This window comes from Glycine max, chromosome 8 (assembly GCF_000004515.6).
Source record: "Glycine max cultivar Williams 82 chromosome 8, Glycine_max_v4.0, whole genome shotgun sequence".
Lineage (NCBI taxonomy): Eukaryota > Viridiplantae > Streptophyta > Magnoliopsida > Fabales > Fabaceae > Glycine > Glycine max.
In genome coordinates this window covers 11,347,419-11,370,714 of record NC_038244.2, presented here as the reverse complement: position 1 = coordinate 11,370,714, position 23,296 = coordinate 11,347,419, and the positions used below count along the sequence as shown (strand labels likewise).

General features: G+C 32.8%; 2 protein-coding genes and 2 pseudogenes across 3 annotated transcripts; 1 reads left to right on the top strand and 3 right to left on the bottom strand.

Annotated features, from left to right (window-relative positions):
- Positions 1–463: 463 nt before the first annotated feature.
- Positions 464–4,314, bottom strand: LOC100801777 (protein NRT1/ PTR FAMILY 8.3-like; annotated as a pseudogene). The gene is made up of 3 exons (XR_001389308.3): positions 4,305–4,314; positions 3,300–3,354; positions 464–1,510 (listed from the first exon to the last, which is right to left on the bottom strand). The product of XR_001389308.3 is annotated as a protein NRT1/ PTR FAMILY 8.3-like (transcript).
- Positions 4,315–5,027: 713 nt separating this feature from the next.
- Positions 5,028–7,589, top strand: LOC100801231 (probable pectinesterase/pectinesterase inhibitor 51). Its single transcript, XM_003531360.5, has 2 exons — positions 5,028–6,021; positions 6,667–7,589. Exons 1-2 carry the CDS (start codon positions 5,055–5,057, stop codon positions 7,365–7,367), a joined length of 1,668 nt encoding a protein of 555 aa, XP_003531408.1. The 5' UTR covers positions 5,028–5,054; the 3' UTR covers positions 7,368–7,589.
- A 1,678-nt stretch (positions 7,590–9,267) lies between these two features.
- Positions 9,268–13,006, bottom strand: LOC100807808 (UDP-glucuronate:xylan alpha-glucuronosyltransferase 1-like; annotated as a pseudogene).
- A 7,903-nt stretch (positions 13,007–20,909) lies between these two features.
- LOC100800694 (uncharacterized) lies at positions 20,910–22,411 on the bottom strand. Its single transcript, XM_003531359.5, has 3 exons — positions 22,084–22,411; positions 21,805–22,003; positions 20,910–21,576 (listed from the first exon to the last, which is right to left on the bottom strand). The coding sequence occupies exons 1-3, from the start codon at positions 22,216–22,218 to the stop codon at positions 21,113–21,115; spliced, it is 798 nt and encodes a 265-aa protein (XP_003531407.1). The 5' UTR covers positions 22,219–22,411; the 3' UTR covers positions 20,910–21,112.
- Between the last annotated feature and the right edge of the window lie 885 nt (positions 22,412–23,296).

The following is a 23,296-nucleotide window of genomic DNA, read 5'->3' as shown; positions in this document are numbered from 1 at the left end:
TTTTATCGATGTTAAAAATATCAGTCGAAAGCTAACAAGTATGCATAAATATCCCAAAAGTTTACCATAGTCACTAGTAATTGAATAGTCAGATAAACATGCCTCTCTGTAGAAAAACTTATTTAAAACTGTATAGATAAATAGGCGAATATCCCAAATCATAAAAGAATATTCTTGTACATTGCGTATAAATTTTATTTAGTATTGTTTTTAATAGCTAAAGCCATATTTAGAACCGTGCTTATAAGGGCACAGTGAAAAGAGTTGTCCCATAGTTTGTCAACACTAAAAATGTAGCAAATTTGTTCTGCTCACAATTTGCATTTATATGTGATAACCTTTCTCACTTCACCAGTGTTACATTTTATGACTTGTGCTGATGAGCTATTTTTCTACCGGTAATTCATTCTCCTTGATTTTCCATTCCCGTTAATCAAGCACAAGGAACATGAACAATAGAACATAGAAAATATCAGACTATATAATTTATTATTGAGCTCAAATAATCTGATGCCATATACAAGTTACATATGTGAGTTTTGCACTGTACAGAATAAGAACATTTACTGCCAACAATTTACCTATGTGAACCTTCTCACTTAGAGGCTCCTGAGAGAGGCCAAGTTTACTTTTATGCGTAGCATATATGCAAACAGAAGAATCAATGACAGAAGGAAATATCAGAACATGCTTCCACTCCCTGAAAAATCTTAACAGCTTGTAACTTTTGGCAGCAACTATGAACACTTAACATATTTAAGAAGCCAAGTCCAGCTAAAAACAATAAAAAGTAATTGAGATGACCTTTGTTCAAGTTATCAGGAATCCAACCAGGCTTTCCACCTTGTGTGGTGAAGTTACCATAGTAAGAATGAAAGAACTCAAGTAATTTCCCAATGAAAAGTTCAGAAGTGTCATTGCAGTACCTAAAGTCTTCATAGTATTTGGAGATTGGTCATACAAGAACTCAAGCTGCCCCACAAATGTGAATACTTCTGCTGCCCCTAAAAAGAAATACAGAGGGATTTGCCAAAGTACACTAAGGGGCACGGCAACATGCTTATCAACAAGGTCAAGCTCTTTTGCGAGCTGCAGATGCATAATCTCCACAACAGCAGCTGATAACATGCACAGAACTGAAATGAAAAGGCCAATTCCCATTCTTTGCAGCATTGAGAGGCCCCTTTCCTTGCCTGTGAACTTCCTTATGATTGGAACAATTATCCTGTCATAGAGAGGGACCCACAAAACCACACTCATGACATCAAAAGTTGAGAGGGGTAGTTAGAAGGAACCAATGCATGTGTTCATCATTGTTCCTTGCTCCATAAACAATGTTGACATCTGGGCATAGACTGCAGCAAAAATGATCCTGGTGGCCCAAATTGGAAACACGCAGATCAAGATTTTCAATTCCTCCACCTGGGTCACGGTGCAAAGTCTCCATGGATTAGAATAGTCACCACTTTTACTCTCATAATCGGATACTATAGCTACTCTATCAAGACACCTTCATTAAAGCCAAAAAAGAAAAGGAGTTTAAGAAAGCATTTTTAAGCAAGCAAGGATACTACAGATTATTATTTGAAATTGAAAGAAAAGTAAAAAAAAATATGTTAAAACTACATCAAACTTTAGTACAAGATTTCTCAATGCAACTGGAATATAGGAAAGGAGAAACAAAGAAAACATTATCCTTACAATAGAGGAAAGGAGAAACAAAGAAAACAATGAATCTACCATTAGCATACTGGAAGGATAAACCTAGAGAAAAAGTCTTTAATAATTCTCATCATCAGAAAAAAATTAAGTACAGCTAGTTCAGCACTTCATTATATACTTGAAACAAGCAAATAAATCTTGCACAATCATTTTAAGTGCAAATTTGAGTCATGAAAGAATAATATTAATTTTACTCATATGCTTGTCTAATCAGGACTAATTAGACAACAGTAAATAAATGATACACAACCTTTGACCAGGTGTTAGCATTAAAATGTCTACTTTAAAATTAAATGCTTACAGAGTAACATAAACTTATAGGCAAAGTGAAATGAAAAACAGAAAAATATTTTCCCCATGCACATAGATCTGAAGCAGTAAAAAAAGGAATCTTTAAAAGACTAATTTAATGACAAATTAAATCTTTTAAGGATTAATTTGGTGACAAAATCTTTGGAGGACAATAGGGAAGATAACAAGAAGATGAGAGACTAATTTGGCAACTGAAATTTTTGAAAGACTAATTTTGTGATGCATGTAACTTTGGAAAAAGACCACATTGAAGATTTTCTCTTAATTTTGATGGGTATATTAAACCATTTTCCTCCCTTCAGTTTTAAGGCCTCGTTTGGCTTCCTGTTAACACACGTTCAGTGATGGTTAAATAAAATTGAATACACATACTGATAGAAACTGGATCAGAATTATAGAAAAAAAAAGGGTTCTATTAACAGGAAATAGTAGAAATGGGTCACAGTACTTCAAAGAGGCCTGGACTCTCCCACAATAATCTGAACTCCCTCATAAATCAGAAGATAAAATCTCTGTCTCAACCCCTCTTATGTATAGGCAACTTCTAACTAACAAATAAATAACTAACCTATCATAACTAACTGCATAATTACCTTCAGTATATACCACTTAAAATAAACATTGGAAATAACACAGTAATATATTATATGGATGATAAATCTTGACCCATACAGTAACCAACATGGACTCTAATTCTGCATAATTACCTTGATTCCCCTGAATAAGTAAATAAAACTCCTAAAAATAATTCATATAAAAACACAGTAAAATCATCACAACCCAAAAATTATTATAAATTTATTATTGCTCCCCAGTACTGCAGCATTAGTGTCATACAAAACTTAATTGGATAATGTTCTGCAATTGGTCCATGTGTTCCAAACATCAGATAAATCAGAACAATTGGTTATTCCATCCTATCAGGCCTTACTAGGTGTGCCAAGGAAGGCCTAAAGCCTGAAGGTATAGCTTATTTGTAAGTGACAAGTTAGACCCTAACACCTGCAACTTCTGTAACATTAGAGCAGGTCTCATACATTTTCCCCATAAAAAACTAATTCCTAATTTGATATTAGACAAATTGCACTTCAACAAGAATATTATATTAGAAGGTGACCATGTATAACAAGATAATCCTAATCCTATGCTTATATAGTGACAATGAAAGTTACGCAAACAGAAAATTACGCAAACTGAAACAACAGGAATTGAAAATTACGCAAACAGAAAATTACTATGATCAATTTTATTTACCCGTCACTCACAAAATTCGAGCTGCTTCCAACACAAAATCAATATAAGAATGGTAGAAAAATGAAACTGCACAGCAAAACAAGGAAGAGATAAAACCGTTATTATTGTTATGATTATTATGTCTTAAAGTCAAACAGGTAGTTAAGTTGGAAATGGAACGCATTTCACTTACCTAGGTTTCACCAAGTTTCAAGGAAGCACCATTTTTGTGGTGGCGAGAGCATGAGAGAGAGAGACTGCGAGTGCGAGGGTGCGAGGTGTGGAGAAGCCGTGGAGGTCGTGGTGGAGTGCGAGGAGAGGAGAATTAGGGATTTAGGTATCTATCGTGATTGCGTGAAAAGATTTGGGGTTTTAGTTTTGCTAAAACATCAATTTTACTAAATCACAGGTTATTTTATTTTTTTAAGTAATAAAGGATTATTTTTTTTTTGACAAAATATATAAGGATCCTTCAATTTAATATGAATGTTTCTATAATTATTCAATCATGGGGAAATGATTCAATCGAGGATACACGACAGTGCTATATATTTTATCACGATCCACAAAATGCCTTTTTTTTATTTGTGGGGATTTTTTTTATGCATTTGAAACTATATGTTTATTTCTGAAAGTTTTGGGGAAAAATATTGTCCTTGGTATATGTTACTTTAAGTAATAAAAATTATATATTTAAATTTTATTATTCGACATATACTTTATATGATTTTTTCTTCTAAATAATAATAAGAAACATAAATATTTTCATATATTAAATGTTATAATAATATTTTAAAAAATGAAAAGTCATACATGTAATTAAAGTCCAACAATGAATATATCATTTATCATATTATTTAAGTTGATTATATATTATTTTAATAAATATAATATTTCATATTTTCTTTTTGAAGTCTTTTCTTTGGGTAACATTTCATTTAGTTAACTTGACATATATTTCATATTTGTTAGTCTTCCTCCTCTCATAATCCACGTCGCATTCGAACAGTCCAAATTTTTATCCAATAATCAAATACCACCAACCATCTCGTGATGTCTCCCTGAACCGTAACTATTTACTATTAATAATAACGTTGCTGTAATAATAACCCACTCTTCATTATTAAGAATAACACCAAACAAACACATAACAATTGATAATTGACAGGAGTAATAATCACAATACAATAGTGGCCACTCCTTCCCAACCCAAACAAACAAAACAGACCCATTCCGTGACACCATTTCTCGGTTGACGGCTACGAGACAAAAATCACAGCCACTAGAATCACCACATACTCCACGGAACAACACCAAAATTTTAAAATATTATAATTTCATTTATATATTCAGAAACAAATTTATCATATTCTAGGAAATCAAAATAATTATTTATTTAAAATATAATTTAATTTTTCTTTTTCTTTTTTTTAATAATTATAAATATAACATTTCAATAAAAAATAGATATAATATTAATTAATAAACATAATTTAAAATAAAATTAAGTTGAATCTCATTTTTTAAAAAATTAATTTAATAACTATATAAATTTATCCTTAATTGTGTCAAATAAACTTCTTTGATTAAGAATAATAAAAGAAAGAAATTAACAAATAAAGTATATTTTTTTACTTTCCAAAGATTAAAATTTAAATTTTCAGATGCAAATTTATTAATATACTACTCATAATTATTAACCTGATGATTTTTATGATTATCATTATAAATTACCTAAAAACACTTATAAATAAATTCCACCAGTAAACACATTCTCACAACATTCCATGATGGCTTCTTCCTCTCTCTTCTACCTTTCTCTCTCCCTCATCCTAACCCTCACCTCCGCCGCGCGCCACAAACCCCACCCCTCACCGGCCAAGCCACCAGCCAAGCCCGCCGTGACCACCGCCACCTCGCCGGCAATTCAACAAGCCTGCGCCGCGACGCGCTTCCCGCAGCAATGCGAAGCCTCTCTCTCCCAATCCCAGAACCTCCCTCCGAACCCGAACCCGACCCCTCTCCAGCTCCTCCAGTCCGCCATCGCGCTCTCCTCCGACAACCTCGCCACCGCACAGACGATGGTCAAGTCACTCCACGACGCCTCCGCCGACAGCCGCAACCGCACCGTCGCCGCCGCCACCTGCATCGAGATATTAGCCAACTCCCATTACCGCATTTCCCTCGCCAGCGACGCGCTCCCACGAGGCAGGACCAAGGACGCGCGTGCTTGGCTCGGCGCCGCCCTCGCCTACCAGTACGACTGCTGGAACAGCCTCAAATATGCCAACGACACCGAAATGGTCGGCAAAACCATGTTGTTCATCGATAACCTCGAAACTCTCTCCAGCAACGCACTCAGCATGGCGTTTTCCTTCGACGCCTTCGGAAACGACACCGCTTCGTGGAAGCCCCCAGTAACGGAGCGCGACGGGTTCTGGGAGGCTGTGGGCTCGGGTGGCCCCGCGTCCGCGGGAGGGGTACCGCCGAATTTGACGCCCGACGTTACGGTGTGTAACAATGGAGGAGACGGGTGTTATAAGACGGTGCAGGAGGCCGTAAACGCCGCGCCAGCGAACGGAACAAAGAGGTTTGTGATATACATAAAAGAAGGGGTTTACGAGGAGACCGTTAGGATTCCATTAGAAAAGAGGAATGTGGTGTTCTTGGGCGACGGCATTGGCAAAACCGTCATCACCGGTAACGGCAACGTGGGACAACAAGGGATGACAACTTACAACTCTGCCACTGTCGGTATGTTTTTTATTTTTTTATTATAATAATAATAATAATAAAATAATCGGAATTTTTTCTCTTTTTTATTTTTTAAAAGAACTGATTAAAAAGCCACAGAGTTTACTTGAGGTTGACTGGTTGAGGAATGGGGCCCTCTGATTTCGCGGGTTAATGCTCCTCGGCGGAATTGTCAGCGTATTTTTGTTGAATTTGTCAAATTCAATTTTATTTTTAGATTATTAAATCTAAGGTAAGGAACGCCTGTGGACAACAATGCTTTTCGGAGAATTTTTGTAAGATACAAAATCCAGTCTTGTTTTACTTGATGAGCAACTCTTTTAGATTGCATAAATGTTGTTTAGTTGTTTCAACAGGGACATTTTAGAAATATTTTTTTCAAAGCCTTTTTGTAGTATGAGAGAGAATATTTCTAGAGGGGGAATCCGGAGTATCAATCATTAAATTATAAAGCACAAGTTTCCTCTAGTGCATACTTATTTTTGCCTTATCTGATTGCAATCCATTCTTTACATGTTCAGTAAACCTTCATTTTTTCACCATGTATGAATGAAGTATGATGATTGATGGCACGCATGCATACATGCTTTCATTCTTGGATTGTTTTTCTTGTTATGTTAAAGATATATTTAACTGTGATTGCAGCGGTTCTTGGCGATGGATTCATGGCAAAGGAACTGACGGTCGAAAACACAGCAGGTCCTGATGCTCACCAAGCAGTGGCATTCAGATTAGACAGTGATCTTTCTGTGATTGAGAATTGCGAATTCTTGGGCAATCAAGACACTCTCTATGCTCACTCACTGCGCCAGTTTTACAAGTCATGCCGCATTGAGGGCAGCGTGGACTTCATCTTTGGAAACGCTGCAGCAGTTTTCCAAGACTGCCAAATCCTAGTTCGTCCCAGGCAAGTGAAGCCAGAGAAGGGTGAGAACAATGCCATCACAGCACACGGCAGAACAGACCCTGCAGAACCCACAGGCTTTGTTTTCCAAAACTGTTTGATTAATGGCACTGAGGAATATATAGCATTGTACCTCAGCAAGCCTCAAGTGCACAAGAACTATTTGGGTAGGCCTTGGAAGGAGTATTCTAGAACGGTTTTCATTAATTCGATCTTGGAGGCTCTTGTCACACCACAGGGTTGGATGCCATGGAGCGGTGACTTTGCTCTCAAGACACTTTACTATGGGGAGTTTGAGAACAAGGGTACTGGCTCTGATTTGTCTCAGAGGGTGCCATGGAGTAGCAAGATCCCTGCTGAACACGTATTGACGTATTCGGTGCAGAATTTCATTCAAGGAAATGATTGGATTCCATCATCTGTTGGTAGCCCATCCTCGTAAATTAGGAGGCATCCGTAGATGGGGGAGTTTTCTTTAGGTACCCCTTTGTAAATTACCAATAACTAATGCAATAGCAATATCCATATTAGGAAGAAATTTCAAATCAATTTGAGTCGTGCTGGTGAACAATACCAAGGGTTGATCACACTCACTTTATTGGGGTCACCTTGTTTGAATGATTTACAAAGTTTATCTCAAGATTATAAACATTTTATTTTCCCATTCTCATGTTTTTCATTGCTTAGAATGTTATTTCGGAAATGAAAATGGATAATTTGAAACAAACTTAGAGTTTTTTTTTAATAGCATGACCTGATCAAATAATGAAAGTACCTTGGCTTCTATCGCTTTCCGTCTAAACAAAACAAGACATGGGCATTATGAGCACCACGATCCTCAAAAAAATCCGTTGATTTTTCAATTTTTATAACTTTTACGTGGAGAACACATACAACATTATATTTCACTTAATTTCTAAGTTCTTTTACAAGATAAAAAACTTAATATGACTGTTCGGTAGCTAAATTTTTTTAATAACTTTTAGTGTTTTTTAAAACATTATTTAAACTAATATTTTTTAAAACATTAATTTTTATCTTTTAATTTTTTATATCTTCTTTCACTTTTATTCTTGATATGTTTATTCCTTTTTCTTATTATTTTTTTAAAATAAATTATAAATTATTTTATTATTTTATATTTTTTTAACTATTTTAATAATTAATTTTATTAAATATTTCTAATTTAATAAGTTAATTTTTTAATTTTTAACTTTCAATTACGGACTAATTTTTCACCTTTCAACTAACTTTTCAGCTATTTTCTCCTAAAACCTAAATCTAATCTTTTTTCCATTATACAAATGGCATAATGAGGTGACACGTTTTCATCTATCTATATATTGCGGTCATAAGGAAGTTGGAAATGGTCACCTTTATTCAAAGAAGCTAATGCTAATGCCTAGTACATATGGCACGCACTCTCCTCTACTTTGAGTTTTGCCAAAAGGGTCATTTAGTTGCTAATGTGTCCCGTTCCTATTAATAAATTATCCTTGTTCCCATTCCTTGATGAGGATGTTGAAAGCGCTTGCACGTGAATGACAAATGAATCTGAGTTCAGCCATTGGTAGGAGCACTCGGAAATTTGATAAAGAAACACCATTGGTTGGGTACTGTAGTTACCAGAAATATTCACATTATCAAAGTTCTAAACAAGGACGCATATGTCTGGGCCTTTGACGTAGAGTGGCCAACCATAGTCGACAATTGTCCCTACAACCAATTTCATTGACTTGAGCATTGTAGAATAGTAATACTATTCTTGTTCACGTGAGGTACTATTGTACTAGTAGTCTAAATAGTGTTAGCGGTAGTCACATGTTGCGGAAAGTTCTTAAAATACTTCCAAAATCAAAATTGATTGCTTCACTGTTCACACCATTCATCGACAGCAAGAGCTAATTAGATGCAATTCCAAAGACAGCGATAGGCCGCACTAACCTCCTAATGGCTAATGCTACTTTTTCGAACAAATATCCCATTTTATTTGGAAGTTTTTGACACGGGACCAAATTATGTATACACACAAATTTGTCTCATTACTATAGTTTAAAGTAAAAAATAAAATAAAAGGTTGGCCATATAGTGTTAGCTAGCTTCAACTAAATTTGCAATTGCTGCGGGAATGCTATTTTTAGAGTTTGGTTAGGCACTATTGTAATCGAGCCATTAACAACTTGTTTCTCAACTCTTTGAAATTGGCGCCACCCATAGTGAATATGTGGTCTCTCCACTACCTGCTTTGGGATTAGGAAGCGATATATTATAAGGTTTGTTGGTTCCATGTGTAATCGGAATATTGTGGCTGATAATCACGCATGGCATGTGGTAGTAGTAATTAACCACCCCCTATGGAACTTTCCTATTGAGCTCGATTGTCAAAGAGTGGTTCTGCTAATGGTTTATAGTTGAATAATATGTGTGTTGGTTCAACTAGTTATTTGTCTGTCCCCCACCATGTCTTTCGTCACATTTAGCCAAATGCCTTTCATGTGAATTCTAACATGAAAATAGAAGTTTTTTTAAGTAAGATATTTTTTAAACCAAAAGCTACGAGACTATTTTTATAAAGCTTACAAATTATTGAAATGAATTTTACTTTTTTTTTTTAATGAAGTGAATTTTAATTACTTTTTCAACAAAGTTTTCTAATAGGCATAACCAAACAATTTAGCTATATTTAAGGGACCAAGTTCGCGCACGGGCTTGATTAAGCAACCCTCCTAGGTTTCTAAAGAAAAACAAGTCTAATATCATTATGCCACTTAAGCTAAGCCGAAATTAATCTTTGTAAGACTCTTTTGATTTAACACTAGTAAAGAAAAATCAGATCTTCTAAACATTCTTCAAATAAATTTTCTAGACATTTTTTTTACCAATGAGATTAGCTCAATTGGCTAAGCAAACCTCATAGTGATTGGACTAAAACTAATTAGGAAGAATAATGATAATAAACATTCCATAATTTGAAATACATCACTAATATCTCTTATTTTTCTATATTTCTCTCTTCTTATCATATTATATCACCTACCATTCTTATGTTTCTCTCTTTTTTCTTTCTCTTTCTAGATGTAGAATAACATTGTGATTGTTTATCTATATTTTCCCAATCGGGAAATATGTCCACAATTTAGAACAATTCCCTCCTTTACTTTCAAAACTAAACAACAAAAGTCCAAAAGAAAAATAGAATCAGAACAAAAGATGACCAAGAAGAATTGGGAAGGCCATAAATTACAGATTCGTTCGGGTAAATTGCTCTGAAATTGAATTGATGAGATTTGTTATTATATATGATCAGAATGCAGAATACACTCAGCACAAAATAAGAGTGTAGAATAGAGAGCATATTCATGCATAAACTGAAGAGGAATAACTTTTTTCCTTTATGCCAGTTTCCTACACCGAGAAACTTATCAACATTTGCAAGGACGATAGAAAGCTAAATTCACATGTCACAAATCAGAAAGAGATGATGTGGCAATGACAGGAGATGTTGGAGTATGAGACTCATCATCAGTCCAATTGGTCTCTCCCCAATGCTTCAACATGTTTTCCCATGAGCACATTGTCTATGCATTTCTTCAACCTCATATCTTTAACTTTAATTTGCCAATGCCCTTTTGTGTAATTAGCAACTTCAGCTTGCCTACGATCTCATTCCAATTGTGCCTTCTGCTTTGACTTCAACATGCAAAACTGTTGCAAAAGCTCAGGCATTGCATCATGCACCTTCCGCCACCTTTCATGAGCAGCATCACTTTTAACCACATAAGGAAACTTGACACTACACTTTAACCAAAAACTTTAAGGCTTAGATTTATAGGTTTTCTCCTAACCTTAACTTTTCTACTTCTACTTGATGTGAGACTTCACCTCACACTTCCTTAGTTGAAGAGAGTGTCACTATTTCCAGTTGCAGTGATTTCTGGCATTCCAAATAGGAAATCTATATTTCTTAGGATGAGCAAATCTGCATCAATGAATATTATCTTGTCATAATCTGTAAGCTGCCACAAACGGAACTTGCTGTAGTTCCATTCATTGTAAGCACCTTTTTCTGATCCTTTGAATTGTCCTGAATTTCCACCCTACTGCTTCTAAACCACTTCTGTGGTACTCACTTATTGTCTCATCAACAAGTATAACTAGGTCTCGAGTTGAACCGGACATGTGGATGCTTTGTGCAGCAGCAATAGCTCCACAAACATAAACGTGAGCGGAATGGAGAATTGTTGCATATGCTTCTCTACGAACATTTCCCACGTAACTCAGCTCTGCTCGTAGTTAATTCAACTTTCACATGTCATATATATATGATAAAACAAATATAATGAAGAGTGGACAATATGATAATGTTATACTACTCATGGATGAGAACATAAAAAGTTAAATAAAGTAGAAAAAGTCATTTTTCTTGGTTGTGTAAATATTGAGTTTCAAGTTTTAACAGCTTTGCTTCTAAAGAGAATATCATCATTTTGTAGATTTGATTTGATTAATTATTAAGTTAAAAATCATTATTATTGTGCAATGGGAAATTGGTCCAGAAGTATGTGTTACTTAAAAACAAGTCATCCATTGCTGGTAAAAGCATTAAATTTATACAAGTTCCCACATTATATGCTCTTGAAAGTACTGTGATGTTGTCATGTTATGTCTATGTAATGTTCCCACATTATTTGCTTGTGAAAGTACTGTAATGATATCATGCTATGTCTATGCGTGTGTTTAGAAAAAATAAAGTAGAACTAACCTTTGCCCCTCAAAGGAAATGCAAGTTCACAAGATCCTGGTGGAAGGTGGAGTTTTTCTCCCAAAAACATTCCCTTCATGTCCCACAAGTTCTCTACAGGTAAACAAATTAGGTATTGGAAAGAAGTTGGTAACAAAAGGCACATACAAGGGATAATTTCCTTTGAAAGAAGTTGTAAGCCTAGCTACTGCTAGCTGCAAGTGCAACCTAGCAACATCTCTAGACCAATTCCCCCCATTTGCATGAGGAAGCTTCACAGCTATGAGATTGAGCCTTATTCCAGGAGATCGAAGACTTGGAAGAGAAGGACAAACCAGGACTTCGGTTTCTTCTTCCTCATCAATCCATTCCGGGTATAGGGATTCCCATGTCACATTTTTTGCAGCATACTCCAGCTCCAGAACAACATGTGTGACATTAGGAATAAGCTGTTCCCAATGGTCTAGTTCATTATTGTTGAAGTTTAGAAGGCCAACCTCTTGAAACTCTTTTTTCCCTGTCAGTTTCGCAGTAATTTGCAATATATCACCCCAGTTAATATCTACATTCGATATATAACCACGATCTAAACCACCCCATATCCACCTGTTCACAAAATTTGGCCTGCATGATATAAATTTGACACAATGAATTGATTCTATTCTTAACTCCATTTTTACTATATACTTACTGAACATTTTGGTTTCACCTTTGGAAATAAAATTTACTAGGCGAGCATGATCATTCCAGAAAAGAAATGGGAAAATTACTGATATAGACTAGTAATTTGACACAAATTCCACACTATAATTAGAAATTTACTTTGTCTTGCGAAATTTATGGATGAAGAATGCAAAATAATTACTCTGTCATCAGTGTCCAGTCCATTAGTGTGAATCATTTTGTTGTTATTTCACAAAAATCCAATACTTTACAAGTTCCTTAATTCCTAAAATAAAGTTAACTATAACAAGGTTACATTCGTGGATTGCGAATTTGGGAAGTAAAAAAGATATATGGTTGGTAGTATGAACATAATTTTTTATTTTTTGAACAGCTGAACATAATTAAATGTAGCATATGCTTACCTGGAGCTAGAGCTTGATAAATGGTTATTGTTGTAAACCTTTGGAGAATACAGGAGTGTTACATAAGTGTCGCAAATGGTCATCAATAGGACAAAAGGTTTTAAGAAAGAAAAGTTGCATCTTGAGCTTTTATCTTGGATGGATAACTGGATAGGCTTCTCATTCTCAACATCTTTTGCATTACTTTTTGGTGATCTTCGTCTGTATAAATCTACAATGTACCACGTAGTTATTGAAGATCAAAATAATAGAAGTAACCAAAAGAAATGAAGGAAGATTTTTTTTAGAAATAATTGCAGCCCAATGGATAACAGATCCAGTAAAATATTGATCCAGCCTGGCCTAATACAAGGTACTTAGGCTGGTCCGTTTGCTATTTTCTTTATTTTTTTATATAATTGGAGTATAAAAATGTTAATTTAAAACAACCTATTTGATTATTTTGTATTAAAAAAATTATAATTAATTAATGTTTAAAATTTATATTTTTTTTGTTTGAAAACAATGTTTAAGTAAATTTTAAAAAACAAGCTAAATAATTAATTGTGGTCATTTTTTAGTCTGTGGTCCAATTGGTCTATGTTAGGTAAAATATTCATGTCAAGTAAGGTCGAATGTATAACGGTCCTAGTTGGGTTAAAAAAAGTCCTATTTTGTTTCAATTTTATTGATCTAACATTCTAAGTCGTACTGTTATTCAGTTAAACTTTATTTTTCTTTTTATAAAAAAAATTAGATGATTTCTGGGACTCACTATGGTTATAACAAGTCTTAAGACTTAAAAAATGCTTATAAAAGTATTTACAGATTACCTACCAACAAGATCTTCACGTAGACAACAAAGATCGAACACATATCCTTTCGGGTTATAAATTTGTTTCTTATCTTTCTTGGTTCATTAGATTTTATCTACGCTAATTATTTTAAACTTCAAACATGTACAAAAATGAACTTTAAAATTATCAAGCTTTGAAAACTTATGAAACCATAGTATCTTGGTTAGTAAATAATCTCCAAACTTCTTCCCTAGCATAGCAAGATTAAAAACATGTAAATGTTGAAATGGGAAAATTGATCCCAAGGGGTCAATTTTACAAACTTTTTTCTGAACCGAGTTTGTTTTGAAAATAATTATCAAGGGGGTCTGTTTTTCAAAGCTTTTTGTCAATTACTATAAGTGAAACATGACGTGAAGGGACAGGATGACATTTCGTCAGTGGGGTTGGCGAAACAGGCATGACATTTTGTCAGTGGGGTTGGTGAAACAGGCACCCATCACGTCGACAGCAGGCACGGCATCAGTGGGTTTCGCTGGTGGTACTAATGAAATAGGCTAGGTTGCAGTTGACGTGGCGCGCATGCGGTGGCCAAACAGAAAAAAAAAATATATGCTAAAATTAAAAAAGATTTTAAAAAGGAAAGAAAAAATATATACTAAAATTAAAATATTAACATAATAAATGAGAATTAATTTTCCAGAACATAAATGGAAAGAAAAAATATTAACTCTCATTTATTATGTAATTATTTAAAATTATTTTGATTATTATGTAATTAAAAAAGAAAGAAAATAAATGGAAACAAATGGATTATTCCTCATTTATTATGTAATTATTTAAAAAGGAAGAGGAGAAAATAAATGGAAAGAAAAAATATGTAATTATTTAAAATTAATTTGATTAATGGAATTTCGTATTTTTTTCTTAAATAATATATTTTTTTCTTAAAATCATATTTTTTTAAATAATATACAGTAGAGAAAGAAAATATGTTTTTTTCTTTCCAAAAAACATGTTTTTTGGTTAATATTTTTTAAGAAAAAATATATTATTTAAGAAAAAAAATACGAAATTCCATTAATCAAATTAATTTTAAATAATTACATATTTTTTCTTTCCATTTATTTATTTTCTGTTCTTCCTTTTTAAATAATTACATAATAAATGAGGGATAATCCATTTATTTTCTTTCCTTTTTAATTACATAATAATCAAATTAATTTTAAATAATTCCATAATAAATGAGAGTTAATATTTTTTCTTTCCATTCATGTTCAGGAAAATTAATTCCCATTTATTAGGTTAATATTTTAATTTTAGTATATCTTTTTTCTTTCCTTTTTAATTTTAGTATATTTTTTTCCTGTTTGGCCACTACATGCGTGCAACGTCAACAACGAAATCCTCATCTACAACCTAGCCTATCTCGTTAATATCATTAGCAAAACAAAATCCATTGTTGTCGTGCCTGCTGTCGACGTGATGGGTGCTTGTTTCACCAACTCTAATGGCAAAATGTCATGTTATCCCTACCACGTTATGTTTCGTTTATAGTAATGGCGGAAAGCTTTAAAAAATAGACTCCCTTAGTAATTACTTTCAAAACAGACCCAGTTCCAGAAAAAGTTTGTAAAACTGACCCCCTGGGATCAATTTGCCGTTGAAATCCCATACCTCCAAATTCCTTCTTCATGACAAGTTTTTTCCAACTGAGATAGTTTATTCCTTTCCTGGCTTATGAGTTTGAATCCCACCAAAAAAAAGTTCATTTTCTAGAGCTCCTCTTCAAGGGTAGATGGGAGTAAGAAAACACTCATGGAGTATGTTGGGATAGACTGAACTATAAACTTAATTAAAATTTCTTTACCCGTTTTTGAGAGATTTTTTGTGGACCAATGATTGATGCACCTCCAAAGTATTGAAAAGATGGAATAATTAGGATTTTATTCACTACTAATTGTGAGTGTACAAGAGATATATAAAGAGAGTACAACGAAATAACAAATTCAAAATTATCTATAACTTGAATTTAAATTGTAACAACTTGCAACTAATTACTATATCATATCAATAGTCTAACATGCCCCTGGAAGATGGTGGTAGTGAAGACAACGACAATCTTGTTCATCAAAAATTTGTGGCGCAAAAATGTAAGATCTTTAGTAAAAAAGTCCGCACATCGATCAAAGCCAATAGATGCAAATTTAACCATTAAGGAGAGGTCATAACACAAGGCTTAACCTCTTAAGAGAATTAAACATGCTTAACTGTCATAAGGCAAAAAAAAAAAAAACGCTTAATCATCATAATGCAGAAGCAAAAAGACTTGACAACCATAAGGTAGAAGCAAGAAAATGGCTTAACCACCATAAGGCAGAAGCACAAGAAAAGGGCTTAATCACCTAAAAATGCATAAGCAAAAGGACTTAACCACATAAAAAGATAGAGTCAAAAAATGACTTAACCACCTAAAAGGCAAAAGCAAAATAAAACAGGTTAACCATCATGAATGATTTCATATGGAGGACACGATCTGATTCTCGTTATATAGTCACCAAGAAATTCTGACTTCAAAGAAATGAGTTATTTGATAATTGACAAAGAATAAATTTAATGGGTAGATTAAAAGCAATAGCAGGTGACCATGGGAAAACAAAAAAAAAATAATAGAAAAAAAAATCAATTTAACAGTTAAACTCCTACTCTATGATATCATATCGAAAAGATGGAATAATTAGAGTTTTATTCACTATTGTGAATATACAAGAGATATATATAAAGTATAAAAGAATTACAAATTCAAAATTATCTACTAAATTATTTCTAACTTAAATTTAAATTTATGTATAACTTAAATTTTAAATTATACCAACTTGTAAGTAATTGCTTTATCATATTAATAGTCTAACACAAAATTTGTCTTTTATGAAAGCAAATAACTCCTTCTTACTGCCAATAATGAAAAGGAGTCTTTGACAATGGTTTCATATACCCCTAAAGTTGATGGAATATTATGCCCGACGCTGGGAGGGGTGTTGTGACTGGAAAAAAATTTATGATTTTTGGAAATTGATGATCCGACCAGAAGCTTCAAAGTTTTGTCATATATGTCAAGGACGTCCTTGATGATTTTGGTTTTCCTCATCATTTGCCTTCCAAATAAAAAATCATAAGCAAATAAAATGTGTGTGAGGAGGGTTGCTTAATCAAGCCCGTGCGCGAACTTAGTTTACTTACTATAATATTTTAAGAATATTATAATATTATTATAAATAAATAACTACAATATATAAAATTAAATTTTTATTAATATTATTAATGTCATTATAAATAAGATAATTACAATAGTTATAATATTAGGGGGAAATTTTATATAAGAGAATTTAATAACTTTCTTAACATGATAAACATTTGGAGTCATTTTGGTTGCCACTTGACATATCCATTTGAGGTTTAAAAACAAGTGTTTATCATATTATTAAAAAATAAATAATTAAAACGTATTATTTTAAAATTTAAAAAATATGTTAAATAGTAAAACTTTATTTAATTATCATTTTATTCCCCTAACCAAATAGTAAAAATATTACTCAAGTAGTTGTTACTTTTATCCAAACACGGTCAAATCTACATACCTCGTATAAAAGTTCTTATCTCTACATAATTTAAACGACTACTGGTTTTATTATTTTTTATTACGTTTCCACGTGGTTAGGGGAGAAAGAAACACTAACATGTATACGTACGTGATTTCTTTTTTTTTTTTTTACTAAACATCTTAAACCTTTATTGTCATGGAAAATGCTGACAACACTCATTTTTATCGACATACTTTTGTCATTGATAAAAATTTGATAGAAAATTATAAAATTAACACAAAAACATTGATTAAATATGATGTAAGACCTATAAAATTTATAATTTTTAATAAATTTTAATTATTAAAAAATTTATTCAAAATAGTATATTACGTTATGTTTCCTGGAATTTTTCTTATGCTTATTGATTCATAACAAATTATAACACATTATAATACAAACTCCCAATAACTAATTACTTTAGTGTTTGATAATTTGCTTAAAGTTTAAAGGACATATTCAACAAGTTAAATTTGAAACACATTCTGAGATAAAAATTTATTGTTTATAATAATTCTACTCGGATTATCTTTCATAGAGGTTATATGTTTACTTATACAAAAAATTAAAAATTACACAATTTTTCTAATATGTTATATCTTTTTCTTTTGAACTAAAAAGAATATTAATGAAGAAAGTCGTTGAAGTATTAGTCAAAGAAATAAAAATAAAAAACGAATTCATACTTTTCTAATTAATTCGTTTAATTCGAATTATTTAATAAAAATATACTAAATAATTTTAATTCAGTATTTTTAGACACTCGTTATCCAAACCAGAAAATAGAAATATAATAAATCGTTTAATAGAATTGTTCCTTATTAGATGTTATTTAATGATTGAACAAGGTAATATATTAAAAAAATGCTATAAATCAAATTCTAAAGAAAGTATATTTAATTAACTCAATAATTGACGTGTGCCAATTGACAAACAAAGAAAAGGGTTGGGTGGATTATGAACGTCCCTAATGTGCTGCGATATGCATTATTTACAGATTTAGAACTTCAATAGGCGTGTAGAAATTAATGAAACGATGAAAGGGAAAACCCACGGTTTTGTTGCCACATGTTTTTTCCATTGCCACTGGTTTCATATAAATGCGTATACTGGGTACAGCTTAATCAATGTTCCCATTAATTTTTCTATCTCTTGGTCCCTTTGAAAACGTAGCCTCTCATCCATAACATATTCATGTCTATATCATTCCGTCAAGTCACTTTTTTTGGATAGCATTTATTGGAACTGTACGTGGAGACGGTTTTAAATGTTTCTCAATATGATAGTAGACATTAACATACTCATCATATTTGTCCTTCTCTCTCTTTCTATTTGAGTGGGTAATAAAATCTTAAAAATACAATAAAATATACAAATAAAACAGAGGACAGACCGGGCCAAATACTGAGCCTTAGCTAGCTAGCCAGCACACCACATGCAGTGAGAGGCACCAAATTTTGTGGACTCTAAGTAATAAAAACAAATTAAATTAGAGGATGGCTAGATTCCCCGTTTTATTTCTTCTATATATTTATGTGCTAGTTGTTGTTTTCTTACATGAACACACGTAATTCCTAGGATCAGAAAGCTACAACTACTTGGCAACTTAGTATAATGGAAACCCATGTCACAAATTGGCTGTCTATGTATTCATAATTGCTCTACTACATGACTAGGATTGCTGTAGTGACACTCTCTCAAACTTCTTGTGTTTGCGGAATCAATAAGACTCGCTAAAATTAGCTTGTTTGCCATGGACACAAGTAAGATTTAATTTAATATTGATTTAATTTAAACTATATACACATTTCAATCTGAATTAGCTAATTTAATATAAGATGAATATATATATATATATACATCCTTTCTTATGCGCTTCACTAGCTTAACTCATTTTAAAGGGAAACAGCTATATGTTTTTTGGTGTGTGTATATATATAGAGACACACACACGCAACATTTCAAACCGTACAAATTATTATCGAAATATTCGTGCTTGATCAATTAAAGCTATGAGAGAGAGCTGAAGAATCTAATCTTATAAATATCATGTTTTGGATGGGAGTTGTGACCCAACTCACATAATGGACCATCTTGACGGAAAGTGCCTCAGCTTCAATCTACATGCGTTGCGCGTTGATTGAAGTCAATGTTCGAATGCAGATGTTTAAGATAAATACGTACGCTGTAGATTATACATTCATCGAGAGGAAAGTTATCATTGTCCTCAAGAAGCCTTAAGCCCTGTCTTAGAGAATCTAACCCATCTCCAACTTCTATAAATAGTTAAATATCACTAATGTTAATGTATCATGTAAGCATTTAATATAAATCCTCGATCACTTTGGTGAAATTCTTTTTTATTTTTTAGGGAATAAACTCAGTCCTTTCATTGATAATTTGATTCTCAATACAAAAGAAAATATAATAAAAAATCTGACTGCTAGCTAGCATAAAATTGTGCCACCCTAACTAAAAAATGAACAACACAATTTACTTACCTGCTAGTATCTTTGGTAAAATTCTTATTGACTTGAGTTTCAGAATATCTTTTGAATCTACCCACTCACTCATTCTCCATGACTTAGTCACATTGGAGTTTGATCGAACTCAAAAACCTCAAACCTTGGTCCATTTGAAACACACTAGAGTTAACATTCATCAAGAATAATTCTAGACCTGCAATCAACCTTTAATATATATGTCAGCGGTTTTACATCAAAACAAGTACATTCGTCCCAGATTCAACCCAGTAGAAGTTTTACATCACCGGTTTTAGTTTTATAGCAGCTTTAAAAATCTGAATTACCGAAGTTTGATAACAAGGACTAAAAGGGTTAAAGGAATAAAATAATATATTATATTTTACTGGTGCAACAAATAACATCTAAAAATAGGATAAGATAACTACCAATCTTATCTTATAATATTTTAACATCAAACCGAACACTGAACACAGAATGAACTCTTAAGGTAGAAGATAATTGTATAATAACTATATGCATTGTCAATATAAAACTTATATCAATTAAAAATTGTTTGTATAACTTTTAATTAATTATTACAAAAGCTAATAAACTTGTCATGATTAGATGCCATTGTAAAGAATTTTTGAACCGACAATATCTGACTTTTTTTCCACCAACATCATTGTAAAGAAGACAATTAAAAATTATCAATATAATAATTTTAGTCCCAATTTGTAAAAACATTTTCAATTGAAATTTTACATGCAGTACTTTATTTCAATCTAGTTTACTGGATATAACACTGATGTAAACGATGTTAAATATGATTTTACATATGCTAATTAAATTATTTATATTCAAGGATCAAATTGAAAGTAAACATTTCTTATAAGGAATAAAAAATATAATTGAAGTTAAAGGGAAAAAAAAAAGGTGCTGTGTGCATCACAGCAGAGAGAAGGAATCATGTAATCTTCCCTTTCCAATGTTATCCACATTGATCATTAAAAGTTGCACGTTTTATATTTAAAACCACGAAAATATATAACTTGTGTCTCTCAACATTTCGAAGTTCGAAAAGGAAATTACTCCTAGACTGCCTTAGAGAACCCAATTCAAGGAGATTCTTAAATCAGAAATATATGAAACTCGTGGGCTAATAAGTTACATGGTTCACATAACATGAATTAATGTGAGATTTTTTAGCATACCCCTTCTTACCTACATCTTCAATACCTTTGAACCAGAAAAAAAAAAATAGAAGAAAATATGAAACGAAGAAGGATATTCTTTTATTCAACAAGAGGTGCTCATCACAAAATGCTAAAATTTTAAAATCCACGTAAGAAGTGCTCTTATTTTATGTGACTAGCGTAAGTGAGAATACAAAAAATACTTGTGATGACCACCGAATTCATCATAAAATTGCGACCAAAATTGGGTGTAGTTCTCAGAATAAGCAGAGAGACTCCCCTAGCAACAATTTACACTCATGTTAGATAATTGACTAGACAAACCAGATCCACCACCATCCAAATCCCTTTTCTTTGGCTTCAGTGATGGAGGTACCCAGTTACCAATAATATCAGCATCAGCATGTTCATGATCATCATAACCAATGACATCATGGCTAGGCTCTTTACGACTCACAGAGAGCCACTTGGCTTGCATGTATGAAGCGGTTCTCCATGGTGGCACGTGGAGACCCTTCTCTCTTAGGCACTGTTTGGCAGCAGAACATAGCAGGGAAATTATCTTGCACAGTTTGTTCTCAGTCCCAACCAAAATCACTGGGACCGAGTCTGTCAATTCCTTGTAGTTTTGTGTTGGCCTCGCAACTTCAAATTGGGACCTAAAGTCTATATCTACTATCAGCCTCGTAGGTTTACCACAATTCTGGTCATCCTCTATTATCACTTCAATATACTCGTACTCACCTGTTAATAATATTAACCCAAACAAAAAAGCTCAATTTCACTTCATAGTACCTTGTGCACCACATTAATTTTGACATCAAAGGACAATTTCAAAATTTTAACATAAGATCCACACCAAAAGGACCATCATGTCTAATTCAAATTTTCGTATCTCCTTGGTAGCATACAAGCCAAATAATCCAAAAATTGAATTAGAGGTTGAGAAAAGGCAGAGAAATAAAGACCCACCAGCAGGACAACCCAAAGAGGTGGCCCAAGAGGTGTGGCATACAGAAGCATCAAGGCCATCCATTTTCATCCTCATAACAAGCCATTTACTGAGACTTGTCTTAGTCTTCTCCGCACCCTTTCTACCTCTCATATGGTTCAATACACACTTCAATACCTTAGCCTCACATCCTGTATCACCCTCACTCCTTAGAACATCCTGAAAACATAGGGGGGGAAAACACATAAGAGACAACCTTAAACCAAGACAAAACATTGAATTCATTGAACAGCTAGTACCTGTAGAATAAAATATTGGGTTCGGTGGTTTAAGGTGTGGCAATTTGAGGACGTGGAACTTGTGGGGGATGTTGATTCGGATTCTATAAAATCTTGCACCATTTGTACTAACTCGTCTTCCTCTAAACTTGCCATCTCTGTTTTTCTTTTGTCTAGTCAAAGACAAAGAGAAGAAGAAGAATAGAGCGTAGTGGAAATTCGTGTGAGGTTGCGTATTTATTATATATAAAGAGGTATGGTGGTGGAAACAGCACCTGTGTGGTGACAGATCATAGATACATGAGGCCCGGTACTGATAATGTAAATCTATTAAACAAAATAAAACAAAAGAAACAAAGAAAAAAAAGTTGATAGATAGAGGTTAAAAATGTTGCTAAGGTATACTGTCGGAATATCCATATCTTAATTCGTTGATTTAATAACCATGAAAATGACACAATTAAGTGTTTTCAATGTGTTGTAGAACTTACTCTCAAGGTTTCCAATCCAGTGACTAGATGATGGTTAACTCACCTGCTAATGCAATATATGCACGAAGATTCTCTATCCGAAAGTCATTATAATATCGATTAGTTCGAGTAAGATAATAAATTTTTATTAAGGGGATAAAAATCTATTAAACCTTTTTTTTTCTTAGTATTAATTAGACTTTGAACTTAGACTTGGACTAGAATTTTTGTTTGAAGGAAGCATAGTCCGCGCCACTTCAACCATTTTGATTGGTTCCATATGGTTTACCGACGACTTGGAGTATTTCAAACATCGAGATAATATAATTAATATAACAACATTATCATATACTCATCGTATTCGTACCAAATATGTTTATCCTTAATTTTATCATTCTGCTCTTCACGGTCCGTTGTGCAAAATGGTGGTGAGGTACAAATAGGAATAATTGCGATTGGGTTGGTATCCATTTTAAGGTAAAATTTAAATATTTTTATTGTTTGCTTTGGATTAATTTGAATATAATGCTGTTATACATGATTTGAATATAACATTAAATCTGATTTTTTTTTTCAATTTAAATTGTATCGATTATTTAGTTTTTGTTGTTTTTAAGAATATTAAATAATACATCATATATACAAGAAGTTACATGGTATTTTTCTAAATTTTATTTTAAAACTCTCCCAATCTAATTACTCCAATTAATTTTATTTTTTAACCTTTTATTTATTACATGTTAATATTTATTAACTGTTCATAT